The following is a 26,660-nucleotide window of genomic DNA, read 5'->3' as shown; positions in this document are numbered from 1 at the left end:
TGCATCGAAGCACACTCAGCACTACCGAGATGCCAGTAGCGATTCCCGTCCCACAAGTTGTGACAACCAAAAATATCTCCAGATGTTGGAAAAATGTTCCCTGGTGACAGATCTGTCCCCAGCTATAAGCAGGTGCTATAAAGAACATGTTTACAGTAGTTTTCTTTGAAGTATTACTTTTAAATCACCCAAGAATCTCATTAAGATGCAGGTATTAGGGGCCATCCCCAAATCAACTAGAGGCCAGCTTTCCTGTGCTAGGAGCATTCTAAAAAAGTCTCCCCTCTAACCAGCAGGAGTTGCTGGCCCTTGATGTCCTGCAGTTTGCAACTCACTGTCTTCCCTAATTGCTGGAATAGGGATTTATGCTTTGGGTACATGGCTTTTCTGGACTGCTGGTCCCACTGACTGCACTCAGCCCCTGCTTCCCTGGGGACCCCTATCCCTCCATAGCAAAGCCACCAAGACTGCGGCAGGCAGAACGAGCCCTGACCTGGAAGAAGCTTCTGCTGTGAACTAAGCCAAAGCCCGTCTTATAGAACAGACTGGTGTCCCATTTGCGGACGCCTGTATGAATTTTTGTTCCTCCTGTGTTCTCTGCAAGTGAACTTTTTAAAAATCCAGACATTTATACTTATGATGTGGGCATTTTATGCTTATACCTGAAAGTATGAAATTATTTTGATGAATTTCATTTAATTATAGGATATTGTTAAAGAAATCTGCCCACCCCTGCATAAGGCTTGTTGAGATCATAACCAACCCTTGCATAGACACTTAGTATAGTATTTTCCAAAATAAAGTATGGGTGTCATATGAATGTCCTTCATGCACCGATCAATGTCCCTTTAACCCCAGTTGACCAGCACAGCTGGCCCCGTCCTAGTATTCATCATTCATGTAAATTTGGGCAAAAAAAGCCATTTTTTTCATGCCAATACTTTACCTGGCAGAGGAAGCCCTTTACACCTACGTGCCTCTTCCTTCATGTTAAGGTTAGTCCTAGCATAGTGTGTGGAGGCTTGGTAAGCAGACATTTAAATTTAGATGGAGGATGAGATGTTGTCTGGGTTTTAAATATAAAGTAAGGTTTTTTTTTTTTTTTTTTAATAGCTAGACAGCCTCTTAAAGATATTTCTGTGGAAGCATCTTCGGCTTTAACATTCCCTGCTCCATGGGGGGCATGATTCATGGGTGCTACGCGCTTGGCGAATTTGGGGATGGGACTTAAATGTTCTCAGAGGGTGGAGGGGTAGCTATGGGAAGTACGGGATGTTGATGATGGGCCACGGGACTGAAGCCTCCACTAAGAAATGAGGAACTGAATTGCAAAAAGACTCTAAAATGTAACAGAGCCTCCCTCAAAATTGTGCTGAAGATTGATTCCTCCAATAACAAAAGCTCATATTTGTGAGACACCTCCTGCACACTAGATGGGCATGGTCTCTTCCGGTCGTCGCGCTAGTGCTGGAGGGAGGTGCGCTGCTTCTCCTGCAGTGCTGTGGGGAGGACGCCAGGTAGAGTGTTACCAGAATGCAGGCCTCACCTCTCTGACTTTATGAGCTGCCTGGATTTTGAAGACTTCACCTGCAAAACACACCTTGGAGCAAAGATTCATTCAGGTTTCCCCAGATGGGGCAGCAGTCTATTCTGTGAGAAGAAGGGCTTTGATTTAGTTCACAAGTGAAACTTCTTCAGGCTCAGGGCTCTGCAAGTCCACCGGGGTCTTGGTGGAGAAGTACGGGTCCCCAGGAATGTAGGGACTGAGTAGAACACGGTGGAGTCAGCAGGCCCAGGAGTCCAGCCACAGCAGGGACCGGCACCCCAGGCACAGAGGAGGGAGCTCTGCTGGGGCAAAGCAGAGCAGGGTCCTGAAGCAGTTCAGAGCCACTGATAGAGTGCTTTCCAGTGCCTTTGGTTTTCTCCTCTAAAGTATTCCCTTTCATCAGAATTCATTCACTTGAAATGAAAGGGCCAAGAAGAGGCCCATTCAAAGCGACTTTTTCCTACCCTGCTTCCATGGGGGAGGCCTGGGCTCCAGGGCCCTGCCAGCCTGTGGGCGAGTCATTCAGTCACTGGGGAATGAAAGGTCAGTGCTAGAAGGGAGGCTGTCTGAAGAGGAGACATGATTTCTTTGTTTAGTGAAAGGAAGTAAGAAAGGGAAGAAGGGAGAGGAGGAAAGAGGAGGGGTGAAGGAGAGGGGAGAGGGAGGGAGAAAGAGAGAGGGAGGAGGACCACAGGGCATTCTGACTGGATCACACAAGTTCATGTCCAATGAAGTAGATTAATATTAGGACTTGCTTACACTGGTTGCCTCTGGGCTTCCACGATTCTATCTTTGAAATATTTTCCTCCCATTGCTTTGGCTTTTCCTCCTCCCCTGGTCTGGAACGTATGGTTTCTCCAGAGACAGGGTACAATGGAAGGTGAGGTGACTTGTCGTTATCAGTACCTTGTAGTACTTGGTATACAACCCCAAAATTCAAGTTTTCCACATCAAGTTGAAAATGGTGATGAGAACATAAAATCAAGCTGCGGTTGGTCTTCCAAAGACAGCTTAGGCCTGCACAGGGACACTGCTCCAAGACGGCCAGAGCAGCGCCGCAAAGCTGGCATTGCATACCTGATGCTGCTCCTGTGTGCCCTCTGTCCTCACAGGGTCACCCTCCAGAGCACTGCAAGTGCTACAACCCACCTGCAATGCAAGGCTCACTGGGTGGTCGTTTTGAGGTCTCTCACTCTTGTAGGGTATTCTAGTGATACTCCTCCTTGGGGCAGAGTTTTGGGCTCTATTTGAGTCACTGAAACTCACGCTGGGGGCACATCAGCAGGGGCGATTTCATGCCAGGCCACACTGTGCTGTGCTTTGTCAGCTCCCTGCTCCAACAGACTTGGAGTTTGGAAAACAGAGATAGAGAAATATCTAGTATAAAGAAGAAAGATGCTCAAAGATTAAGGATAAGAAAGGAAGCAGAAGGCCCCTTGTTTCCACCTAACAGGACTCTTCCAGAGGAAGAGACACCCAAACTGAAAGGAAGGATACCCAAATTTCTGTTCACCCAATAGAGAGCAGCCCCCTCCAGAAACCCTGTCACTGTTGCTTGCTTCCATAAAGTGATTTGCTCTGTGGGAGTCCACTGATCTTTTCCGTTTCAAAACCTTCCCCCTGGAATGTCCACTCTGAGTGACCACCTCAAAGATAAAGTGCTCGTTTTAAGAGGACTGAGCTAATTACATTCATGTCTTATTCAAGCGATTCCTTTTATCCTGTGAACAATGAACTCTGAAGTGGAGTTGGGAGTCTGTGGAAATTTCCTAGACAGGATGCAGCACAAGAGCAAACCTAATTTCTGGATCCAAAGGTTTCCCTTTATGTTAGAAGCACTAAGAAAACCAGAATAACTTCATTGTAGTGTTTCTAATTTAGGAGGAATTAGAACGAATTTGGGGTAGAATTCGGTGTGGGGGTCATATTTCCTATCTGGAGATGTCCGCTGCTTCTTCATTAAGGAATGAAGTAGAAGGAGCACAAAGCCAGTTACACATGACCTAAGAGGTTGCTTTTTGTTTTACATCGTGCCCTTGAGCAGCAAACAGGGTAAAATCCTGCTTATTTATCCTTCCGTCTTCCTGCAGAGTGTGCTTTGAACACCTCATGTTCACTCAGCTCCTCTAAACTCATCCTGTGTAAGCGCAAATGCCAGGTGTCAACACTGGAGAGCTCAGTGGGGTGGGGGCTCTCACAAGGGTGACGGGATACAGTTCCCAGCCTGAACAGGGGCAGGTTTAGCACTGGGACTTTGCCCACTGTCCCCATCTCGCCCGCCTGTCCTGCTCACATCTTGCCCTCCTGTTGCCCCAGACACTATGAACACGGGTTTCCTCCTCCTTTTCTTCTTCTTCCTCTTCCTCCTCTTCCTCCTCCTCCTCCTCTTCTTCCTCTTCTTCCTCTTCTTCCTCTTCTTCTTCTTCTCCTTCTCCTTCTCCTTCTCCTTCTTCTTCCTCTTCTTCACAGAACCAGGGATTGAACTCAGACCTTTGCGTTTGTCAGGGAAGTGCTTATTCTACTAAGCCATCTCCCTGGCCCCAGCATAGGTTTCTAAGAGCACCTAGTTCCATTGTATGGGACCCTTCTGGTCCTTGGCAAGAGAAAGAGATAAGGCCAGTTTGCACAGGCAGAATGGAAAGTACCCACATGGCATGGTATTTTAAAAAGTAGTGTGCATTTATAACACATAATAGCTACATTTTGGGGAGAAGTACTTTTTCCTGACCTTTCTTCCCCTTTCCTCTTATCTTTCCTTCTTTGTCTCCTTTATTATGCTCATTAATTGATTAATATTTTGAGTTTTCATAGAGAAGAAGCCACATTATATTTAACTTTCTGACATTATGGCCTCAAGAGCTGTCTGTTTTCCTGCCAATGGCAAGACTTCACTCCTCTTTATGTCTGAATACATTCTGCCATGTATCTATTCTACATTCTCTTTATTCGTTCATTGGTTGGTGGGAACCTGTACAGGCTGTTTCCAGAGCTTAGCTATCATGAATGGCACTGTTACTAACATGGGTATGACGCATCACTGTGTCATTCTGTCTTCAACTCTGTGCTTTAGGAAGCTCTGAGAATGATCCCACGTAGAGAGGGTTAGGTCCCAAATTCAAAGTCAAATCAAAATGAGACAAAGACAAAAACAGAAGCTTTGAAATTGCTGGATATGCAACACAGGGAAAACGCTTGAAGTCATAGGTACAGGCAGGGACTTCTTGTACAGAACCTCATGAGCAGAAGGAATAATACTAAGAATCGGCAAATGCAATTACATTGAATTAAACACTTCTGCACCACCAAAGGAACAATCTCCAGAGCGAAGAGACAACCTACACAGGGCACAATCTTTCAAAAACCCTAGAAGAGCTAGCTTTTTAAAGTTTATCACTCCAAAAGAGTTGATGCAAGATTTTAAAAAGATTTACAGGATAGAAAGAACTTGGAGAAACATGCAGAGATAGAGACAGTGTTATTCGGGGCACAAAGAAGCCCAAAGCTTCCCCTGGGCATTTTCAGAAAAGCCTTTGCGCTTCAGCCTGCTCTCCGCCATTGTTCTGGACACTTTCTAGGAAAGTCGTGATGTCTGCTCTAATATTTATTACTTCTGATGAAGACAGGAAAGATCAGAGACTTCTCATTTAAAATTCACTCTTGAATTTTATTAACTTTAATGAAATTCACAAAATTGAGTTTAATGTCAGCTAACCTTGATTCGTGTCTTTGATTTAAAGAATAAGTAAAGTTGTGCTAAATATTTCTTTTTCTTGAAGAGGTTATACCTAGGTCTCCTCAGTCTACTTACATATATTTATATGACAGACTATGCATGTATAAAGTTATGAAAATTTGGATGAAAACAAAGAGCATCTTTAGGCAATGAAAGCCTTTGGAATTTAAAACCTGGTAAACAGGAACCAAAAGACAAGATTGGCTGAGAATACCTTTGAAATCCAGTTTTCTGAATACAGGTTAGTATTAATATTTGAAACTTGTGAAACGTGATTCCAAATGCCAATGATACAAGAATTTCTGACCGCAGGTTAATGTTTCAGGATTACTTTGCCATCTCAACCATTAGAGACCAGCCAGTGTTAGAGCACAAAAATAAATATTACAGTTGCTATGGAAACTGAAATCACCTTGGAGATGATTAATACCGGTGAGGGTAACAGTGGAGGTTGCCGTCACATTGTTTCTGGCTGAATCGGGACAAGTCAAAGAACAGCGAACATATTTATAAAGGAATAAGAGCCAAAGCCTTTTTGTTAGAATTATTATTGAAGTTTGTTATCTGTGTGTAGAGGATTCTCCTAGGAAATAGTTATCCAGTTCCTGCACAACTTTTTGCTAGATCTATTGTTAGAGGTCCTGAATGTCTCTCTTGGGTTGCAGTAGGGGAGATTTGATAAGAAAAGTCTATTTTGTAAATTAAGAAGCTCTTTTAGATTTTTTCTAATTTTGGTTGCTATAGGTTTTGATCTTTTGAGAATCTGTGACGCTAGATTATTTCATGTTTTAAATGTTTATAGCTTTTAGAGAGAATACCTTGCTTAAGAAAGTATTGCAACTCACCAAATGCATGATGCTATTATTGAGATAGTCTGTTATCAAAGAGAAAGAAATTGTGAGCACGCAAGAAAAAGAGAACCAGTTACAAGCACAGAAAATAAAAATATAGTTGTGACATGACCTGAGGGGTAGTGATTATACTGTCTTAGTTTTAAAAGATAATAAAATCCTTATCAACAAACAAAGTGTCCCAATAACACACTTTCCTCAGAGAATTTAGTATTAAAGGGATAAATAAAAGAAATAGTTATGCTTTTCAGAGAGGGTTGCATACAACGATATTAAAATTGAATAATGCCAAAAATTATTGTTTTAATGTCTATAATTTACTTTGCAACACCTCTTCCTGGACAAAGTGATATTCTTCTAGGTGAACCAATAATGCTGAGTAATTTGGTCACTACAACAGAAAATTCCTGGAGATCTCAGAGGTTAATTTAATAAAGAAGATCCCCCAATTCCAATGAATCTAATTTGACTTTCACTTACCAATATCAGCATCACAGCAAGAGGCCATGTGCCTCTTAAGGAGATCTAAGAGAACTACAGAACACCATCTATAAAATGTTTTAGCCAAAGAAACTAGCTGATCAACAGTCCATCTGCAGGCCATATGCAGTTTATCATGCCGGCTTTAAGTCACACTGGTATGTTGGGAGCTGCTCCACATGAGATGATCACATCCATATGAGATAGAAGAGTTGTCGAGCCAACACCAGAGGATGGAATCAGCTAACTCCAGAATGTGGAAAATGATACAGGACGAAAGGTCTGGTTTTGTTTTTAACAAAGTAACTGCAATATAAACAAAAGAGAAAGAGGAACCCAAGAGATTAAACTTGAAGAGACGTATTACACCACTGCACATGTGGACCTTCTTTACATCCTGACATATATATTAAAAAAAAAATCACTCCCAGCACAACAAATAAGGATTTATTAAACAACTGGGGAATACTGAGTGGGTGTTTGATAATACTGAAGAATTAATGTTATTTTTGGTGGGAGAAGAGTATTGGAATTAGATTAAAACAAAATGATCCCTAGGAACAAATGTCGAGATATTTACAGATAAAATGGTATGCCTTGGATTAGCTCGGCATACAGCAGCTATGGAAGAGAGGACTGTTACTTTTTAGAAACATCTCCCATGAGTAGGGGAGAATTTGCTAGTAAGTATCAGGAATGAATATCCATTGTTAAAACTAGTGCTTTCTAAGGGCAAACGAGCCAGAGATATAGCTCAATGCTGCAGCACCTGCCTGGCAACTGCCAGTGCCTGAGCTTAGTTCCCAGTAACAACAACAACAACAACAAATCTTTAAAGGGCAAACTAGACTTGAGTGACCCTCTTCCACTGGTGACATCTAGAATATCCAAGGATGGATTGGACACAACCTTTAAGCGTAATTCTTTTATTTGTCCATACAGGTTTTAAAGTCCTTGGGCCCCTTTGGTTTTATTTTCCATCTTCTCCCGAGGGATGGTACCTAAAGCCTTATTCTTAAAGTATTCTATATCCTGATATTGGCTCAGAGGTTGCCTCTGCTCATTTTCCAATATCTAGTTTCTAACTCTAGATTAGCGATCCTTTTAAGTAGGGTTTAGGGATCTCTGGGTTCTTCCAGGACCTAAAAAGGGTCTGTGAGGTTAAAAGTATTTTCATACCAATACTGAGGTTATGTTTGATTTTTTTTTTTTTGCATTCATTCTTCCATGAGTCTACAGAGGAGCTTTCCAGAGGCTGCATGATGTATGAAAATGTGACTCCCCTAGAGGCACCAGTGGCATGGATGTTTATGTTTTTAAGTTTCTGAATATCCCCCAATATATTAAATATCTGTAAGTATAAGACATACAAATGCAATCTCTTTGGAATTATCGATGACCTTTAAACGTGTAATTCCAGAGAATTACTATTTTAGATTGGTGTCATGTCTGCCTGAAGTAGCACTGGTATATGGTGAGCTAGTGACATCTAGGCTCCAGAGCTTAGAGATACATTTTCAGAAAAGGATTAAATAAACAGAACACAAATATAGTTTGTGGCTAGTCCAGGAAGGTCAGAACTCCCTTGGTGCTAAGGTAGGCTTCTCTGGATTGCCTACATTTATCGAAATTCAGACAAGTGGTGAGGAGTGAAAACGAAGGGAAAGGCTGAGGTAAAGGCAGGCAAATGAGCAAGAGCTTGAGAAGTGAGAACAAAGACTTTTCCAGCAGTGGATTTTCCCAATTAAAAGAGCCGTTTGATCTCTAGGGTTGGCAGTGGAATAGGGAAGGTCAGCCCCACAGCTGCGGTCTCATCTTGTCTCCAGCACTGGTGACCCTGAGCTTTCCAATCCCTCTAGAGAGCACTGTGGTCGGCAAGTCGCCCTTACGTAGCCCAGTCCCCAGAATTGGTATGCAAGTGATGCAAGGAACACATCAATTTTGGCAGAATTAGAATTTATCATGCATGTGAAACAAACTTTTAAAAACTTACTTATTAATCAAATATCTATATTGCTAAAAAAAAAAAAGTCTATATATTGCCACAGTATTTGATAGGAGCTTCACCTTCGTTTTCAATGTCAAAAGACCAAATTATAATAAATGTACTTAAGTGATCTAATTGACTTTTATTTGAGACTTACAAATTAGTATAGCATTTCTGTACCAACTTCTCACAAGAAACATAGTCGTTATATACTACAAACATGTGTGAAAAATTAAAAAGAAAAATAAAAATGAGTCATAAAATTTTTTCCCACAAGCTGAGTCAGGAGGGTGATTTTCGTTTATTTATTTAGCTATTTTTGTCTTTTTGAGACAGGGTTTCACTATGCATTTCAGGCTGGCCCTGAACTCAATTTGTAGCCCAGACTGGCCTCAAACTCACAGTGATCCTCCTGCCTCAACCACCCAAGTGCTGCGATTACAGGCATGCACCACCACGCCCAGCCTAAGAGAGGGTGGTTTTATGGGCTGCAAAAGATTGAAGAAAGCAGTGACAGGAAAAAGCGAGCCATTTAAAGATTACGTTCCATAGATGTTAAATCAGAGTGAGCTTCCTGATCATGCAGGCAAACACTGGTTTGTTTGTTTGTTTTGTTTTCTCTGTCTCTTGATTTCTCAGAAGATTGGATAAATACCTTGGTTTTAGCTTTCTGATAGGGAGCGTTAGTACAAGTGACTCCATTTTGGGTTGGTTCATTGAGGCTTAGAGCAAGAGCTCAATTCCATCAGCGACCTCCCACTTGCTTCATTTCACATAACCTGCCATGCTGGTTACTTCCATCTGCAACCATTAGCGAATAATAAAACCAACCAAAAAGAACCCTCAGTGATTCTTAACTCAGTTCACTCAGGCCAAGAAAATGATAGAGTGTAGCAGGGAACTTAGAATTGTGGGTCAGAAATCTGGAGGATTCAAGTTAAGAGGCCAGAAGAAAGAAGAGAATCCAAGTTTGGGCAGAAAAGAGAGGATGAAGGGCAGGGGAAGAAGGCATGGAATGCATAGGACGGAGACAGGGGTGGGGAACTTAGACTTTTCTGTATTCCCAGCAGTTCCTGAGCATAGCTCTCTGGCTATTGTCCAGGACAGTCCTGGCTTCTCCCACTTGAGAAAAGGAGCTTTGAAGAAAGAAAATCAAACCCAGAGAAGTACAGTTCCCCTTACCTTTTCATGCAAAGTATATGATGATTTACTGTAGAACAAAGACACTCTATCCACATTTGGAGATAAAAGGCCTAAGATCAAAGTGTAATCAATAACTAATTAGCATGCATGAATGATCACCTTAGATGTCTTTCTCCTGGGAAATGAAGGGATGCAGGATGCTGCTGTTAAAGAATGAAGACAGATGTGAACAGGAGAGTAGGGGAGGCTGTAGCGCAGGCCAACACACTGTAACACTAATCTAGGGCCTCCACTGGCCAGGTGAAGTCCTCCTTCTTCCCTGGGTGTGTTTTTTATGTGTAGCTAAGAATATAAGCTCATTTGGAAGAACTCCCTTCCTTCCTTCCTTCCTTCCTTCCCTCCCTCCTTCCTTCCTTGCCTCCATTCCTTCCTTCCCTCCTTCCTTCCTTCCTTCCTTCCTTCCTTCCTTCCTTCCTCCCTCCCTCCCTTTTCCTTCCTTTCCTTTTCTTTCATTTCTCCTCTCCTTCCTCTCTTTTTTTCCTTTGAAATAACCATTTTTAGTTTGCAGTTCTAGTGAGAAGGCAAAATCTTGGGATATACTCAAATTTATTAATTTACAGAAGATATGACTCAATAATTTTTGCGTTTCTGAATTATCTCAAAAACAGCCTTTTCAAAATTATTTGCCTTTGGTCTTCCTAGCCCAATCCAGTCTCTCCATTCTTCATCCACTGTTTTCACCTCCTGGTCCCTTGTGTGTGTGGGGGGGTCTCTGTACCCCTAAGTCTACAGCTGGCCACAGAGGCAGGAGAATGACCTGTGCCCAAGCGGATGATTACAGTCCAGAGTAGAGTCTTAGCTAAGGTCATACGGGCAGCACAGTGGCCATGTCCTGTAGCACAGAGGGATGCGTTAAGGTTCACATGATTCTTGAAAGATAGAGCAACATCTTATTTGGTTTTGTTTTTGCAGCCTGTGGAATAAATGACAGTCTCTCAAAAAGTGACTGTGATTGAGTCTATCTGACTGTAGAGTGAGGGGCATTTCACTTTCCAAGGTATATATATAATTCCATTGTGTTTCAGTGACTTTTTAAATACAGTGACCACATATTAGCATTTTCTTGAACAGTAAAGTCATACAAATTTCAATGTATTTAAAATAATTAAAGAAGGCTTTGGAAGCAAAGGTGAAGGAATGGCTTTGAATTTCAAATCAAAATGAAAACCCAAACCTGAGAGGATCAATAGACAAGGAACAAGGAAGGAGTGTTTGTGGGAAGTCATGGGAGGATTAGAAGGGGGGTTAGAAATAAAGTGTAGAGCTGATGATGTAGAGAGTAAAGGACTTAGAGTTGGCATCGTGAGGATGCTGTCACTGAGAAGGCTATAAGTGGACCAGGTTTGGAAGGAAAGGTCTGACATTCAGCTTTGATACATTAAGTTTCATTTGTCAATTAACCATCCTACTGGAAACAGCAGAACCTTGGACAAGTGAAAAAGTTGGAAAGTTGCAGGCATGAAATACATTATTTTTAAAGTCACTAGATCACAGTAGGTGAGTGTAAATTCAGGACAAAAGATGGATCCCAGGAGCATTCCAGTGTTAAGTGAGGGTGAGAAAAGGGAAGACCAGCCACACAGATCTGAACGAAACCAGTGAAGGATGAAAAGAATTCCAAAAGGGTTTGGCATCCTGGAAACCAAAAAGGAGGAAAAGAAAGATGAGCGAGCAGGTAAATTGAAATGACAACTGGGAGTAAAGCATTCCCATTCTCCTCACTACTGCTTTGACCCAGGTCTCAACTACATTGGTTTCTCTTTGCTTCTGGTGTTCCTCACATCACCTTGCAGGTCACCACCATGTTGACATTCCGAAACCCTCTTGGTATGTCTGTCTTCCTTTAGGAAGCCTTACCACCAGGACAGGACTGTGCTCTTTGGTTTGCCTTCTGTGGTTATCGCTGATCTGGTCTCCAGATGTTTCCAGTGTCATCTTCTCCACTGCTCTGCACCCCAGGCAGGCCACGTGTCCATTCTGAAAGAAATGGTTTGCTTCTTCCCAATTCTAGGTCTTCACCTTGGCTGCTATTTCTCTGTAGAAGGTCATCTTTGAACTGTTTTCTTGATTCACACACACACTTCAAGCTGCTTATCCCGAGAACATTTTCTTTCTTCAGGATTCCTCCAGGATGTCAAGGATAATGCAGATCTCACAGTGAGTCCCCAATTCCATAAACAGAAGTTGCATGAGTGTACATAAAGTACCCAAGGGTCTTCTAAACACTGATTTGTTTAGCTAAGATTAATATTGTCAGGGTCTTTTGCTACTCTACTTAGAAAAGGGAAAATCTGCATTTGAAATTTTTATTTTCCTGCTCTCCTGATATCTTTTAACTCAAATAGGTGAAATTTGATCCTGAGCAAGTTTCTATTCCAAGTTGACATCTAGGAAACAAAGGCAATTTGCATGCACAGGTAACATTGGAGTTCCTGGGAGGCTGGCACATGAGGAGGACATGACGTACAACTACAGCACCTTGGCCAATGGAGTGGAATCAGCAACTCGCAAGAAACTTACTAAAGATGATCATTTGGACTTGAAAAGTCATGAAACTGATAACCTGAGTGTACTTGTTTCATTGATAAAATAGAGCGATCTCCTTTATTTCAAACAAAGCTTGGAGCCTGAAGGATGGAAGGCATCTATAGAACAAAAAGCTAAGTTTCAAAAGACCATTGACCAATTTCTCAAGTATTGAATATGCAGGGGTTTTTCCTACCCTTTGTTTTTGAAAAACTACTCACAGCCTCTGAAATTGCTTTCTTTTCTCATCCTAGGATCGCGTGGACAAGGACACAGCCATGGTCCTTGTTCTTCTACCGCCCCTCACCGCGGGGTGTTCACTGCCCATCAGTGGCTTACAGCCCAGTGGAATTTACAGTTTCCTAAGTCACCACACATGTTCACCCCCTTTCACCAGTCTTTGGTCAGCTGATCTGTAAGTAAACGAGTACAAAGTTTAGCCTACAGTCTCCATGAGGAAATAAGGAACAAACTCCACCAACTTTCATGGGGAGCCTAACATGGGTCAGTACTGCGTAAAACCCTAACATGTTAAAATTTATTCCACAATTTTTTGGACTTCCTAGTATATAAATAATTCAGTGACACATATGGATTGGCACTAAAATCTATTGGGATAATGAGTCAAATCGTGGCTGAGTATGTCTGTAAGAGTCAGAGAACAAAAGTAGCACACATGAAGGATTCGGTTAGGTGAACTCTTCCCTTCCCTGTCTCCGTTTCTTTGCATTATAAATGCACATTCGTTGTTACCATTTCATTGCAGAATGGTCAATACTTAATTTTACCTTCCTTTATCAGAGAACATAGTCATATAATTGATTCAGCAAGACAGAGTAAGAAAATAAAGTTGAAAGAGGAGAATGTGAATGAATCACAGACTGAATACTAAGTAGTTAAATTTCTGATACCAGGCTATACTTTTAGAACTAGATCCTTATGGTGGAGTTTTGTAAAACTACACTCATTTTGTATGAGAATTTCTTAATGTATAAGAAGTCTATACTTTCAGAAAAAATCTAGAGTAAGGAAAGATTGGTTTATGTCAAATTTACTTTGTGAGTTGTTAAACATTTTTCTAGCTAATATAAAACAATGTGATATTCACACACTAAGAAAGTATTTTATTTATAATACTTCATGCAAGACTTTTGTAATTTTTTCAAAAATGGTAATGAGTGTGCTACCCAGTCAGGGATAATTATGTTCTGTATTGAAATGTGGTTCTGATTCTAAATGCCCTCCAGATTTTTTGCTCATGTATTTTTTATTGAACCCTCATAAGGCTCCAAACAGTAAAATTGCATAAGAAATGCACAAAATTCAAGAGTCTTTGAAAAGCATTTCCTTCACTCTCCAACTAACTGCTGCAAGTTAATTTGGTGTCTCTGGTTATTAATATTATAAGTGATAACACAAGATAACACATTTGGAGTTTGGAAATGCCTTAGGAACAAATATACCTCCCGAACACAGAAAATACTTGAGTGTAGAAAAAGTGATTTTTATTATTATTTTAAATAATGTCTACATAGCTTTGAGCTATTGATGATTTATGTACTGACAACTCTATATTTTTGTTAAACTCAGGGTGACTTACCCAGTGAGCTGCATAATCAATACTCTTAGCGCCAACTGAAATGTATTTTGAAATCAACAAAGAATATTTTCTTACCTCAATCATTAAAATTATGAGCTTGGTTTTATTCTAAAATAGGTCTACATGGAATGTCCTGCTGTGCATGGGTTTCCCCAAGCAGGGCATCTTAGCCTTCTCCCCCTTTCCCAATCTACTGGAGCCCACACTCTTGTCTCCTTCCGCAGGCGTGGCTTGCTGGTGCACCACATGTACTGGTGGAGAAATGTCTCATTGCAGCGTTTCTTAATGAAAGATAACTTAACAATGTGAGAGGGTGTCATGGAATAATTTTCATGACAGTGTCTGATGTCTAATATATTAAAACACAGCAATCAAGGTATGAAATAAATACTAAAAATTCCCACTACAAGGCATGTTCCTTCTCTAATGTTGGTCCATAATATACCCTTTTACACTTTCAGTACTTTTTTTGTTTTTTGAGATGTTTGGGATCAAGCCTGGGGTCTCAGGCATGCTAGGCAAGGGCTCTACCACTGAGCTATGCGTCTGGTCCTCAAACGGCAGTATTCCTAAGAGGTGTTCAAAATCCCTACACTATATTTTCTACCTGAAATTATAGCTATTTCTGTCTCTACCAGCTCTAAGAAAACCGTAAAGTAATTAGCAGATTCTGAACAGAATGTCTTTGTAAAACCTGGTTGGACGCTTGCAAGTAGGTTTCCCATGCAGTAAACCGGAAGGCATCGATGCAGGTTCCGATTCTGCCAGTCATTTGCATGGTCTGAAACATCCCACGCTTCTGTTTCTCTTAGCAAATTATTATTTTTTTTTCCTGTATTTAGTGGCGGGTCCACAAGGGTGTACAGGGTCTCACTACATGGATCAGACTCATAGCGATTCTCCTGTTTTCAGCCTCCCAAAAGCTGGGATCACAGGTGCGCACCACCACGCCCAGTCTCAATCACCCTCTCAGCGTGCCCCAGTGGTAGCATGCTGGGGATCGAACCCTGGCTGCTGCGTTCCGCCTAAGCAGGCACTTTAGCCCACTGAGCTATCAAGCTGGCCTATTCTACCTTTTGTGCTACAAGTACTGTGGTCCTATTCAATCATCAACAATTGCACTTCAAACAACCAAAAATAAAACCCACCTCTAAATATAAATTTTCAAATTATACTTGTTGCCAGGACGCAATGTCTACTTTTTTGTGATGAGAAAGAACTACAAATTCATTATACATTTATGAAGTTACAAATTAATAAAGAGACAAAAGTGCAAGCAATTTTCTTAGTGATTTCTGTAACAAAGGAATGACCCAGCAGTAAATGGAAGCAATAGAAAGAGTGTGTCAGGCTGAAGATTATCCTTCAGCCCAGTGTGCTGAACACCGCCTTCAGGTGTGGAATGACAAGATCCTGTGTACAGACATTCCCTATGGCCTCTTTATTCCTTATTTTCTCTTCACATGTACTGATGGGGAAAAAACTGAAATGTAAATAATCTTAGCTCAAATGTGTTTAAAGAAGAGAAATCAGCCAGCTTCCAGTTAAAGTGTGACCTAATTCTGTCACTTTCACAAGTTCTATGCTTGGACAGACACCAACAGAGTTTTTACACTACTGTGGCACTGGGTTGAATTGTGCACCTCACTCCTAATTCCTGTACTGAAACCCGAACACCCCGCCACCAGAATGTGACTGAGTGTGGAGACAGGGACATCAATCAAGTGAGGTTTAAAGTAAGTGGAAAATGAAGCTGTTACAGTGGGCTCTAACAAGAAGAGGAAAGTTAGATACCAAAGAGACACCAGGGATGGGCAAGACTGTGCGGGGATGCAGTAAGAAGGCGGCCATTTGGCAGTCTGGAAGAGGACTTCTGGGAGAAACCACAGGAACGCACACACTGACCTTCGACTTCCAACCTCCAGAGCTGCAGAAAGTAGACTATTTTTCAGCCACCCAGTGTGATGTTTTGTTATAGCTGTCCCAGCAGACCAATATATCCTATGCACAGGAGGACATGGGCCTTAGGAATGACTCGGGTGGGCGGCAGGTAGCCCGTGGTCCAGACTCCTAGTGTGTCCCTGGCAAGGAAATGAAGTTTCCAATCTTTTTCAATATTTATGAAACCCAAGGCATTCTCTGTTAAGTAAAAGGTGCTTTTGTGAAGTGGATATTTTTGCCTTTTGTAACTTTTATACAAGAAGAAGTATCATATGGAGAGAAATCAATGAGTTATTTCAGTTTGAAATCGGAGCACAAGTAACTTTAATCATCATTAGGGAATTAGACAGTTTTCTAATAATCGAATATCAAGGCAGTACATTGGAAAAGCTTGAAATAAGATCTAAAAAAGTACTCTATAGAGGGGAGGAGGAGTAACACTGAAGTTCATTGAAGTAAGAGGCAGGAAATCCATACCTGACTCCCAAGCAGTCTTAGAGAGTACCTAAGATCTTTGAACAACCTGAATATCATAATGGGTGGATACATGACTGGCCTAGATTTAGTTTTTAGTACTAGGAATTAACCCAGGGCCTTGGCATTGAGCAACACACCCGACCTCCCTTTTTTATTTTGAGACAAGATCTTCCTAAGTTGTAAAGTCCCCTGGGCTGGAGCTCCCGAGGCTCCAACTTGTGACCCTTGCTCCTCAGTAATCCTTAAATATTGTAAGAGATGTATTTGTAAACCTAAAGATCTTTTCTTTTACTTTTCAAAAATGTAATTTTCATTCTTTTAGTCCTGCACGATACGTATATTTCTGTGGTGGGTTTTAAAGGTTATGTTTCAGCTGCTAAAATAAGTTAATTCAAGACTTACTTCTATCCAGCAAACTGCTAAGTGCTAGTATACCCATTGGGATGCAAACTTTTGCTTAAAAAATGTTTTTCTTTTCACTTAAATTACCATTTTTCCCTCTAAATTATGTAGATGGAAGCACATATTTGAGCCTAAGAGCTTTTACAGTTGATGGCTATTCTTAAATCAAACATGGGGTTTTACATATTTTACCATCCCTAAAAATTAACATTTCTTGCTTCCGAGAAACTATACTTCTTTTTAAAAATTATGATTTTTCCATTAAGATAATCAGTGTTAAAAAAGGGATTATCCATGTAAAAATAAATTTGCTGTTGAGCAGACTGGGTGTTGAGGTCACGCACCACGTCCCACCATGGATGCATCTGACCCTGCCTGAAGGCTGGATCAGTGCCGAAGAAGGCCCCCAGGTGGGGGAGGTGTGCGACGTGGGACAGAAACAGGCAGAGAATGTTCACATTTGAAAAGCTGCACAGTGGAAGACGCATTGCCACTACCTCCCATCAGGAGTCTCCCCCTCACCAAATCCGCATTCCACGTGCTTGCCACGTTGTGAAGCAGTTCTCGAAGGCTTCCTTAGTGGGTGTCTGGAGCTGAGGTTCCCTGGCTGTCCCAATGTCCTGAAATGATTCGAAATGACCTTTCATGGTCATTTGGCTTTGGGGAAGATCCAGACGCTTCATGGTGCAAGGTCTGGTAACTCAGGTGGATGAAAGTCCTTGTATAAGACTTATTCGTGAAGCTCTCTTTCTACTGAAAGACACACGGCAACAGTGTTCACTGTATTTTTGATCGTACTTCATAAAGACAGGAGAAAGAGGACTTCAGAACTGCTCCCCAACATGGCAAGAACAATGGGATAATGGTGTTCCAAGTGAGGAAGAGGAGGAAGATTGTGATGGGGACTAATGACAGGGTGCCTTGCTCTGTAATAAATTTTAAAAATGTAAATATTCATTGCATATTTTGATCATGTCTTGTGTTAGTTTTAAGGTTGCTATAAAAATTATTACAACTTTAATGGATTAAAACACATGCTTATTCTCTTACAGTTTGAGAAGCCAGAAACCCAAATCTGTTCCTCTGGGTTAAGCCCCAGCATCAGCAGGTTTGGCCCCTCTAGACAATGTGAGGCCGCCGTCTGTTTCCTTACTGCCTCCAATTTGCAGAGTTTCTAGCTCTCAGCTCGTGGCCACTTTCCCCACCTGCACAGTCAGGGGCTAACCATGTCCCGCTCTTCTCGGGCCACATCGCCACCTTGCAGTTTGATTCCCCTCACTCCCTTTCAGCAGCACCCTGTGGTTCCACTGGCCTCACCCGAGCAACCTGAGATCCTCTCTCCTTATCACGATCCTTAATGTCACCACAGCTGCAGGTCTCCTTTGCCACATGACACTGGGGCCAAGGGAGGAGGCTCACAGGTGACCCTTTCCGACAGTAATGGCACTTCTATGGTAATGTTCACTATGTGCCTCCCATGGCACCATTCTGGACACTCTACAAGTACCAACTCATTTGGTTTCTAGTCCTAGGAGCAGGGCAGGAAGGCCTTGGTACTGCCCTGAAAGGGCTGCTGCAGGAGCTCTCAGCCCATTAGCAGGTCACTGCCAGGCTCAATGCCACTCACCCAAAATAGCAGAGTTAGGATTCATACCACAGAGTCTGGCTTCACCACCTGCGAGGTTAGCCACTCTCCTGATGTGAAGAGACACCGACAGGCAGTGGATCTTCATCTGAGGGCATGAAAAGACTTTGGACTTTTAGCTATAGGAAGAACTTGGTAGCTCATGTCTTGTTTTTCATCTGATGTCAAAGTTGAGGAATCCAAAGTCTGCCTTGACATTAAGCAATAAATTGAAATTCAGAAATTAAATGACTTTCTCAAGGCCACATAACAGAGATGGCAAAGCTTCTCATCTACTGCAGTCATGAGTCATGGGATGTCATAGGCTGAGCTGCGTCCCCTTAAAGTACCATGGTAAAGTCCCAACCTCTTGTCCCTCAGAGGTTAACCATATTTCAAAACAGGCTGTTAAGAGATAATTAAAGCCAAGTGGCCCTATGGGAGGACCCTAATCCAATATAGCTGGTGTCCTATAAAGCCAGTGCCTGGCGATGACATATACAGAGGAAAGGGCATGCGAGGACACAGCTATACTGTGTCCTTCTGCCAGCCGTGGGGAGCACCCAGAAGAGATGTGTCCTGGTGACACCATGATCTGGGCCTGTATTCTCCAGAATGGTGAGAAGATAAATGTCTGGTGTTCAGGCCTCCTGGTCTACGGCATTTCGTTACTGCAGACCTGGCAAATTAATCCACCCCAGATGAACTTTTGACACTGCTTGGGCGGGAAACAGCTAGCCCATGATCTAGATTTCTGAGGTCTCCCAGGGAAAGCCATAGAGTTTGTTAATAATTTGCAATATTCATAAAAACCTAAGTGCACAGAAATATCCTCTAACAAAAACTTCAAGTTGCATTCTTTTTTCCTTTTCAATGGAATTACACCAGATCAATAAGCTAGCACAAGCTTTTTCACATTAACTTGAAAGATTAACTAGACATTTATGATTTTTATCAATTAAAAACATGAAAATTATTTATCACTCAATAATAAAGTTGATTTGTTCAGTAAATAAAAACTCAAGATTTCTGATGAAGAGAAGTTGAGTACGAACCGCTGATCTAAGTCCCAATTTCCTTATTTGAATCTTCCAAGACCCATGCTGTTTAATCCCCTTCAAATTTTTAGAGCTCTTTGGGTGGAATACTGAGCAAATTATATGGCTGTAGTCATCTGTCACACAAGGGTGCTGAGAGCCATTGTCCTCAGATCTGGGAGTGCTGCTGACATTCGCTGAGCGCTGTGTTTAGTTATTTTTCTGAAAGTCAACAAAATAGGAAAACAGCCTAATAAACCAAGTGACTAGATGTAGCTCTTGAACCTAGTAGAAGCAAAATTAAAAAGCCAAGGCTCCAAGTACAAATACTAGAGTTACTGGAGTGCTCAGAGCCTCAGTGGAGTGTATCTGAAAGTTTGGAAAAGAGTACTGTCAGTACTGTATTTCATTTAAAAATAACAGCAAAAGTATGAAGAACAGAAAACTCTATTAAGAAGAGATTTTTATTAAATGCTTTATAGTAAAATACTGAGGCTACTCTAGTACAATACACAGGCCTGATGTTTTAATAAGCAGCACAAGTAGCTGAGGGGAGCTCACGTTGTCATCACAGCTGGCCTTGGGGACCTCATGTACAGACGTAGGTCCTTTCTGCTCTCCTGCCTTAGGCCTTAGGAGAAATTCATAATATTTCCTGAGTAATACACTCAACAATTCTTTAAAATATGTTACCTTAACAAAAAACATGAACATTTCTAATGGATGTATCTGTTTTAGCTGTTAGTGTCTTCAATAACTGAAAACTACAATTCTAAGTTTATCATACCGCAAGTCTTTGGGGTGGCATAAGGCTTTCGAGCACAAGGTTAATTTCAAGGCAGTTCACCAAGGACTACACTTTCTGGTGGCATGAGAAGATAAAAATAAATGTCAGGGTTAGCCCACTACTTCCTAAACAACAGGATCTAAGCCTACTCTGGGGAATAAAGTTGTGGGAATGAGTGGATACTGGGTGGTAACAGATGGCTGGAGGAAAGTGGTGAGACTGAGGACTACTAACTATTAACATTATAAATGTGTCTTTATCCATTGGTCAACATTTTCTTCCAGTATATAATGATTTTAAGACAGCATTTCTACGAACTACAGTGGCTCATTCATTTTTAAGTCAGTTTGCAAACAAATTTTAATACTGAATATCTAAAGTTAATGGATTTTTTGTGCATTTATCCATTAAGTATGTCTGGCATTCTCAGCCATCCATGGTTCTTAAATATATGGTTTCTTGTTAAAAAAAAATCACTAAAACAAAACTCACATTGGAAAAATGCTATCTACCTAGAGTTCATCATAATAATCACAAGCAACTTACCCAATCCTGATTATTGAGCTTACAAAGAGCTAAACCAATTTGTCTAATTCCCATTGTTTAGATCTCTTTCCCTTAAAGTAATGTAATTAATTCAACAATAAAGTAATTATTCTAAAAACCACATTTTAAGAACTGCATTTATACTCATATATATTGAGTGCTGGGCCTGAATTTGGTACAGTGGAATAATGTCCACACGCTGGTGTTTTCCCTACTGAACCCCATTCATTCTCTGACTCTGACAACCAATGGGAGAACTTCAAAGTAAAGCAAAGTGTTAACTGCAAAGCAAACATTTCTGTACTCATATTGAAAAAAGAGATCATGCTTTGCAAACACGGCAAAACGAATTCGTTGCCTAAACATACAACCATCTCCATTACAGACTGAAGCAGCCAGCTCTTGTACACCAGAGAACACTTATTTTAGGAAGGTTACAACCAATGCTTTAAGAAGGAAGCGCTGGTGAAAACAGTTTTAAAATATATACCCTTAGAAAATGATACCTTTTTAAACATCAAAACCTTGTTTCAGAAGTTCCTCGCTTTAGATTGTTACTCAAAAACTCATCGTGTTCGAAACTCAAGTTATTATGAGATCTTGAAATCATAAGAAGCTTTTCCTTATTGGTAAAGTCTTTCTTGATCGCTGCTTGGGGCACAAGCAGCCTATCCATCGGGTCCTCTTTGTTCTCCAGCTTCATGTAGCCCTTGCTGTTGCTCCGATCCAGCCGAGGCCAACTGGGGTGTTTCCGCTGTTCAGCCTGAACTGTTAGTGTGGAGGATCGCTCTAAGTCTAGGGATTTGGAGTGCGAAGAGAGCAGATGCAAGGATGTATTGGATCCAAACTGTCTTCTCGCAGCCCCAGGGGACAAGAGCTGTCCAGCCCGAGGTCCAAGGGCCACAGAGGACTTGTACTGGCTGGACAGTGACTCCCCAATGGAATTATTCCTTGGGAGCCCCATGCTAACAGGCTGGAAGGATTCACCCAGCGTGGGCTGAGGGACCACAAGCGAATCCATTGACAAATTCCTCGACCTGTCCTTGAGGTTATCAGCATCCTCAGTGATGTTATCTATACTAGGCTCATCAATGACACAGTTATTAAGTTTGATCACAGGCAGTGTAAAAGCACTGATGGACGATGACACAATTGACTTGGTTTCACATTTTTTAGAGCCGCTGGTCTTATCCTCAGTTGTCTTGGAAGGAGGTGGATAAAGGCCAAAGACAGAGACAGAGCTGTCAGAGAGCAAAGGGGGTATGAGATGGCCCAAACTCTTCCTCTCACTGGGCATGAGCTCATCCTCTTCCACAGAGCTGTCCATCCGAAAGCTGCCCCGCAGGCCCGAGAGAGAGGTGACTGCATTTGCTGCTAGCCTGGAAGCACAGGAGCTCCCGTTCTGCTTCACTTCCGGCTCCTCCATCAAGCCAGAGTAGAGGCCATTCAGATGCTTCTGCTCCTTGATTCTCAGCGTGTGGATGTCAATGACCGTGGAGTAGATGTCTCTCATGTGGATGATTTTGGTTTCCTTGTCACGGTTTTCATGCAGAATGGCATTCGCACAGATAAAAATGAAAATGCCAATCCCCATGGTGAAAGGGCCCAGCATTTTCATCTTATCTGAATGTAAATGCTGCTCAAAGAAGCGAACCACCACACCGCCCTGGTTCCGGATGACCTGAGTTTCATTGGTCGACAAGGTTGTTTCAGCGTCGATGAAATGTTCTTTTTGGGGCCAATATCCAAGGACAGCCATTGCGATGCCTACGATGGAGATAAGTACTCCTAAAATGAGAAAGAAACCAGATGGAGAATAAAGCCGGATTTTGCCACGAACAACCACGACATCGGCCCGGGGCCGCCTCCTGACAGGCTTCTTCTCCTCAGTGGCAGGGGAGGGGCTGAGGTTGACGTGGTGCTGGGATCGGGCAGAGTCCTGTCGTTTCAGGGCCGCCAGGCCAGTGATCACCCCGCCAGTGGCTATCATAGCTCAGTCTTCGTCCTGAAAGCAAAGAAGATGGGTGACGATCAAAATGTATTCCAGGGTGAAACATCAGCTTAGTTCAAGAACTACACACGTGGCATTCGAGGCTATTGTTTCACGTAATTAAATGAGACATAAAAATATCCTTTTCAGGGACACAGCTCTGATAGACACTTTGTTGATGGACGTACATAAAGTTTTGGAGATCTGATTTTTTTGGCTAAATGAAGTGTTCACAGTATTAATGCACTGTGAGCTCAAAGTATATTTTTAAAAAAATATTTTATTGCATCATATAAAGTAGTGGCATAATCACAAGTCTGTTTTTCTCTCGTCACACACACATCATACACACACACACACACACACACACACACACACACACACACACACCATAATCATTTCTGTTATTTAAGCAAGATGGAAGAATACAAAAAGTCTAACAGGCTAAATATAAACCCCACTCTCACAAAGAGGACACACCCCAGCAATCTGGGCCTCTAGCACCACTCCCGAGAACACGCCATGCCTCCTCCCCCTACCCCTTTCGCTTTTCTTACATCTCTGCGCCCATGTGCACCACCACTGCTCCTCTCTCCGAACCCTCTCTTCCTTAGACTTGGTCAATACTGAGGCCTGGTTCTACCCCGACCTCACAGATGATCTGATTTCACTTTTGGCTCCTTGACCCTTACCTCAATGGGTACCACCCTTCCCCCAGAGGCCCACGCTTAGCCCCATTCTCCTCTGCATTCATATCCGCTCTGCATCTTCCACTATTTCCTTTATGTTGATGAGTCCCACATCTATGCTCTGGGTCATATCCTGAGTTTCAGTTTCACATTTTCAACTGCCCCCTGGAGAACACATGGGGCACCACTAGCAAAGTTGAGCTCAGCTTCTACCCGCTGTGCCTCCTGCCTTGTCTGGCTCTTAATGGGGTCAGTTCTCAGGCCTGGCTCCTCACAGTATTCCACAATTCCTCCCCTTCCACTTCTCTTCCAAGCAGTTGTACCTCTTCTCTATTCCTCTATTCCAATCCTGCTCCACCCAACCTAGTGCAGCTTCTATTAACTCTGAGTGACTATCAGAATAATTTCCCAACCTCCCCAAAAATCTCTTCAAACTGCAGTTTCTCTTACTTTACAATCAAGCTGAGAAGCACATAGCAGGCCAACTGTCCTATGACACACATCTGAGATGGTTTAAAGAGTGGAATAACGGGGAAACATTCCACATTACCCGAGTTTAATCTGGGCTTGCAGACCCACCGAGTTTAACCTTATCTCTGTTTGTTTTAATTGCATGTAACTGGAACCCAACCAACATTTCCTGTTTCTCCTACATATTCTGCTCAGTACTGCCTCTGAGAGACTTTGTTAAGAATGTCCCCAATGTCCTGTCTGTATCACTCCCCATCACCCAGCATCTTTGCATCTTGACTCAGGTTAATCATCAGACTCATGATCCACTTCCTTTGCAAGATCTTCCCTGGAAGATCCCCCTTCCTTTTGCCCCGGGTTTTCTTCCTTGGGGGCTTTTGGGCCGGTTTTTTTAATGGCTCCTGACATAGTATAATGTTCAATTCTTCCATGTTTGTGGAAGAATCTGAAGTACATCAAACGGAATTCATATTTTATCATCAGAAACATTCACTAATGCACCTTGCACATAGCTGATATTCAAAAAGTATTTGCTAGAATTTTGAATAAAGGAATTATTTTTTCCCTAGAATGACCCTATTACTATATTCACTTTTCCAATTAAAATGATAGTGAATAAAATTAATTTCCAACCAAAAAGGTACATTTTGAGAGTTGATAATACATCTTGTTTACTATGAATAATCCTCAAACTGCCAACTTGGGAGGAAAAGGAAAGACACTCTAAGCTGAGAGAGCCTCAAATCTCATCTTGCAAAATCAAGCTTTTCTTTTGAGTTCCTATGTATGATTTCTGAATTGTGTTGAAATAACAGGGCTGTGGATGGTACACACCATTATAGTAAGCTGGTGAGTAAAGCCATTCTTCAGTGGAATTATAATGATGAACAGAGTTTAATGTTAGAAAGACCACCTAAATTGCAACACACAGCCCTAGTCCATGACATTCATCAGAGACTGCACACTACAGCTCAGAACCTCTTTCAAAACTTGGCTAACATGAAGTGTAGCGTCAACCTATACTTTCTTGAACCCAAACCAGTTCCAAATGTTTGAAGAAAATCCTTAGACAGCAGCCATCTAACCCAATTATTTCCATATGGCAAGACAAGGATTTGCTCTGAAATCTTTCTGAATAGATGGGTTTCAGAAAGAAAGAGAAACAAAGGCAAAAGCCTTTCCTTTGATTGAAAAGCAACCACAGCGATTTGCATTCCACACAGAATTCTGGTCCTCCACCACTTGTTAAAACATTCTCTACTGGCTCTGCTGTTTCCCATTCCTGAGGTTGACAGAAGAGGAAAAGGGGCCAGAACAGAAGAAAATATTTTCACAATGATATGAACATTGAAAGTTGGGGGAGAGGGGCAGTGGCTGTGAGCCTGCACTGTAAGGAACTTGGACTACACAAGAGGAGGAGGCAGGGAGTCTAACAGTGCAAACATTTACAGAAAATGAACTCCACAATGGTTCAGAAATAAGAGAGTAAGAGTGAGGGGATCAGAGTTTATGCAGGGAATTTCACCTGGTCAAGACTAAAGGTTTAGTGCCAGTACCTCCTTTAAGAGGATACATGATATTCAGCGCTGGACAAGAGCCTCAAATGTCTCTCAGGGACCCAAACTACAGCTCAAGGGAAGACAATGGTGAAGGGACTTAGTGGCTGCTTCAAAGAGCTTGAAACCTGAGGGAAGAGCCGATGGCCCAACACAGAACAGGATAACCGACTCCAGGGATGGGAGCTGCGGTCAGGAAGGACTTTCCAGCAGGCTCCACTTAGGAAGGAGTGTCTTCACACTCAGCACAGTGAACGGTCAGGTTGGCAGCCTTCCAGCGATGGTCCAGGGGAAGAACACAGGCTGGGCAGGTGAGGCACCATTGCTAAAGGCTCGGCTGCTGCACTCCCTAGAGCGGAGCGAGAGCATGACATGAGTACTGTTGTCATTGGATTAGGAAAGTCAATCTCAACCAGTAATGAAAGTAGCAGTGAGGGACAGACACCGGGGACCACACAAGGATGCAGAGACACTGTCACAAAGCCTAGAGAAGCCATGAAGCCAGAGTGGTGAGCCCACGGGCTCATCTCTCCACCGCGGTGCCAGTTGTCAGAAGTGTGCAGCACACACAAAACCTGCCCCAATCTCTTCTATTATTTATGCTGTGGAGCCACATGGTCTCCATCCTACATACCCTTCCATCCCTGCTTTATTCTGTATGTGTTTTGCTGGCAGGGGGTTATAGTTGTTCACTCACTTCCTTATGGCAACAAGTCATAGCAACTTCTAAATTTTAAGAAGAAAAAGAGTTGGGGGCCAGCCAAATAGATCAGTGGATTAAAGCACCTGCAAGCAGGCTCAGGGACCGGGGGTTCAATCCCTGGGCCTGCCGTGCCAGCCCCATCCGCAGGATGCCCTGAGATGGCAATTCAGACTGGGTTTGGTGGCATGCATCTGTAATCTCAGCTCTTAGGAGGCTGTAAGCAGGCGGATCACCACAAATCTAGTAGTGAGACCCTGAACACCCTGTAGACCCTTCCCTAAAAATACAACCCCCCCTCAAAAAAAAAAAAAATAGTCTAGGAAGGGGAAAAGAAGAAAGGGGGGAAATGGGAAGAAAAGAAGAAGATGGAAACAAAGCTGTTTTACATAAGGAGGGGAAGAGGGGTTGAGAAAAGAGAAATGTGAAGAAAAAAAGACTCAATTTATGTATATATACATATTCCCTATAATGAATGTGATCAATATGTACACCTAAAATGTACCAAGAAATT

General features: G+C 42.2%; 1 protein-coding gene across 1 annotated transcript in view; it reads right to left on the bottom strand.

Moving 5' to 3' along the window:
* Positions 1 to 19,919: 19,919 nt before the first annotated feature.
* Positions 19,920 to 26,660, bottom strand: part of Tmem200a (transmembrane protein 200A) — a 74,548-nt gene continuing 67,807 nt past the window's right edge. Inside the window, exon 2 of the mRNA XM_004630257.2 lies at positions 19,920 to 22,745. Within this exon, the coding sequence (XP_004630314.1) occupies positions 21,258 to 22,730 (1,473 nt within the window). The 5' untranslated portion in view covers positions 22,731 to 22,745 and the 3' untranslated portion in view covers positions 19,920 to 21,257. The remainder of the gene's footprint in view (positions 22,746 to 26,660) is intronic.

The sequence above is a fragment of the Octodon degus genome, unplaced genomic scaffold (genome assembly GCF_000260255.1).
Source record: "Octodon degus isolate 3935 unplaced genomic scaffold, OctDeg1.0 scaffold00034, whole genome shotgun sequence".
In the NCBI taxonomy this organism is placed as follows: domain Eukaryota; kingdom Metazoa; phylum Chordata; class Mammalia; order Rodentia; family Octodontidae; genus Octodon; species Octodon degus.
The sequence above is the reverse complement of the archived record's forward strand: the minus strand, read 5'-3'. Positions and strand labels throughout refer to the sequence as shown.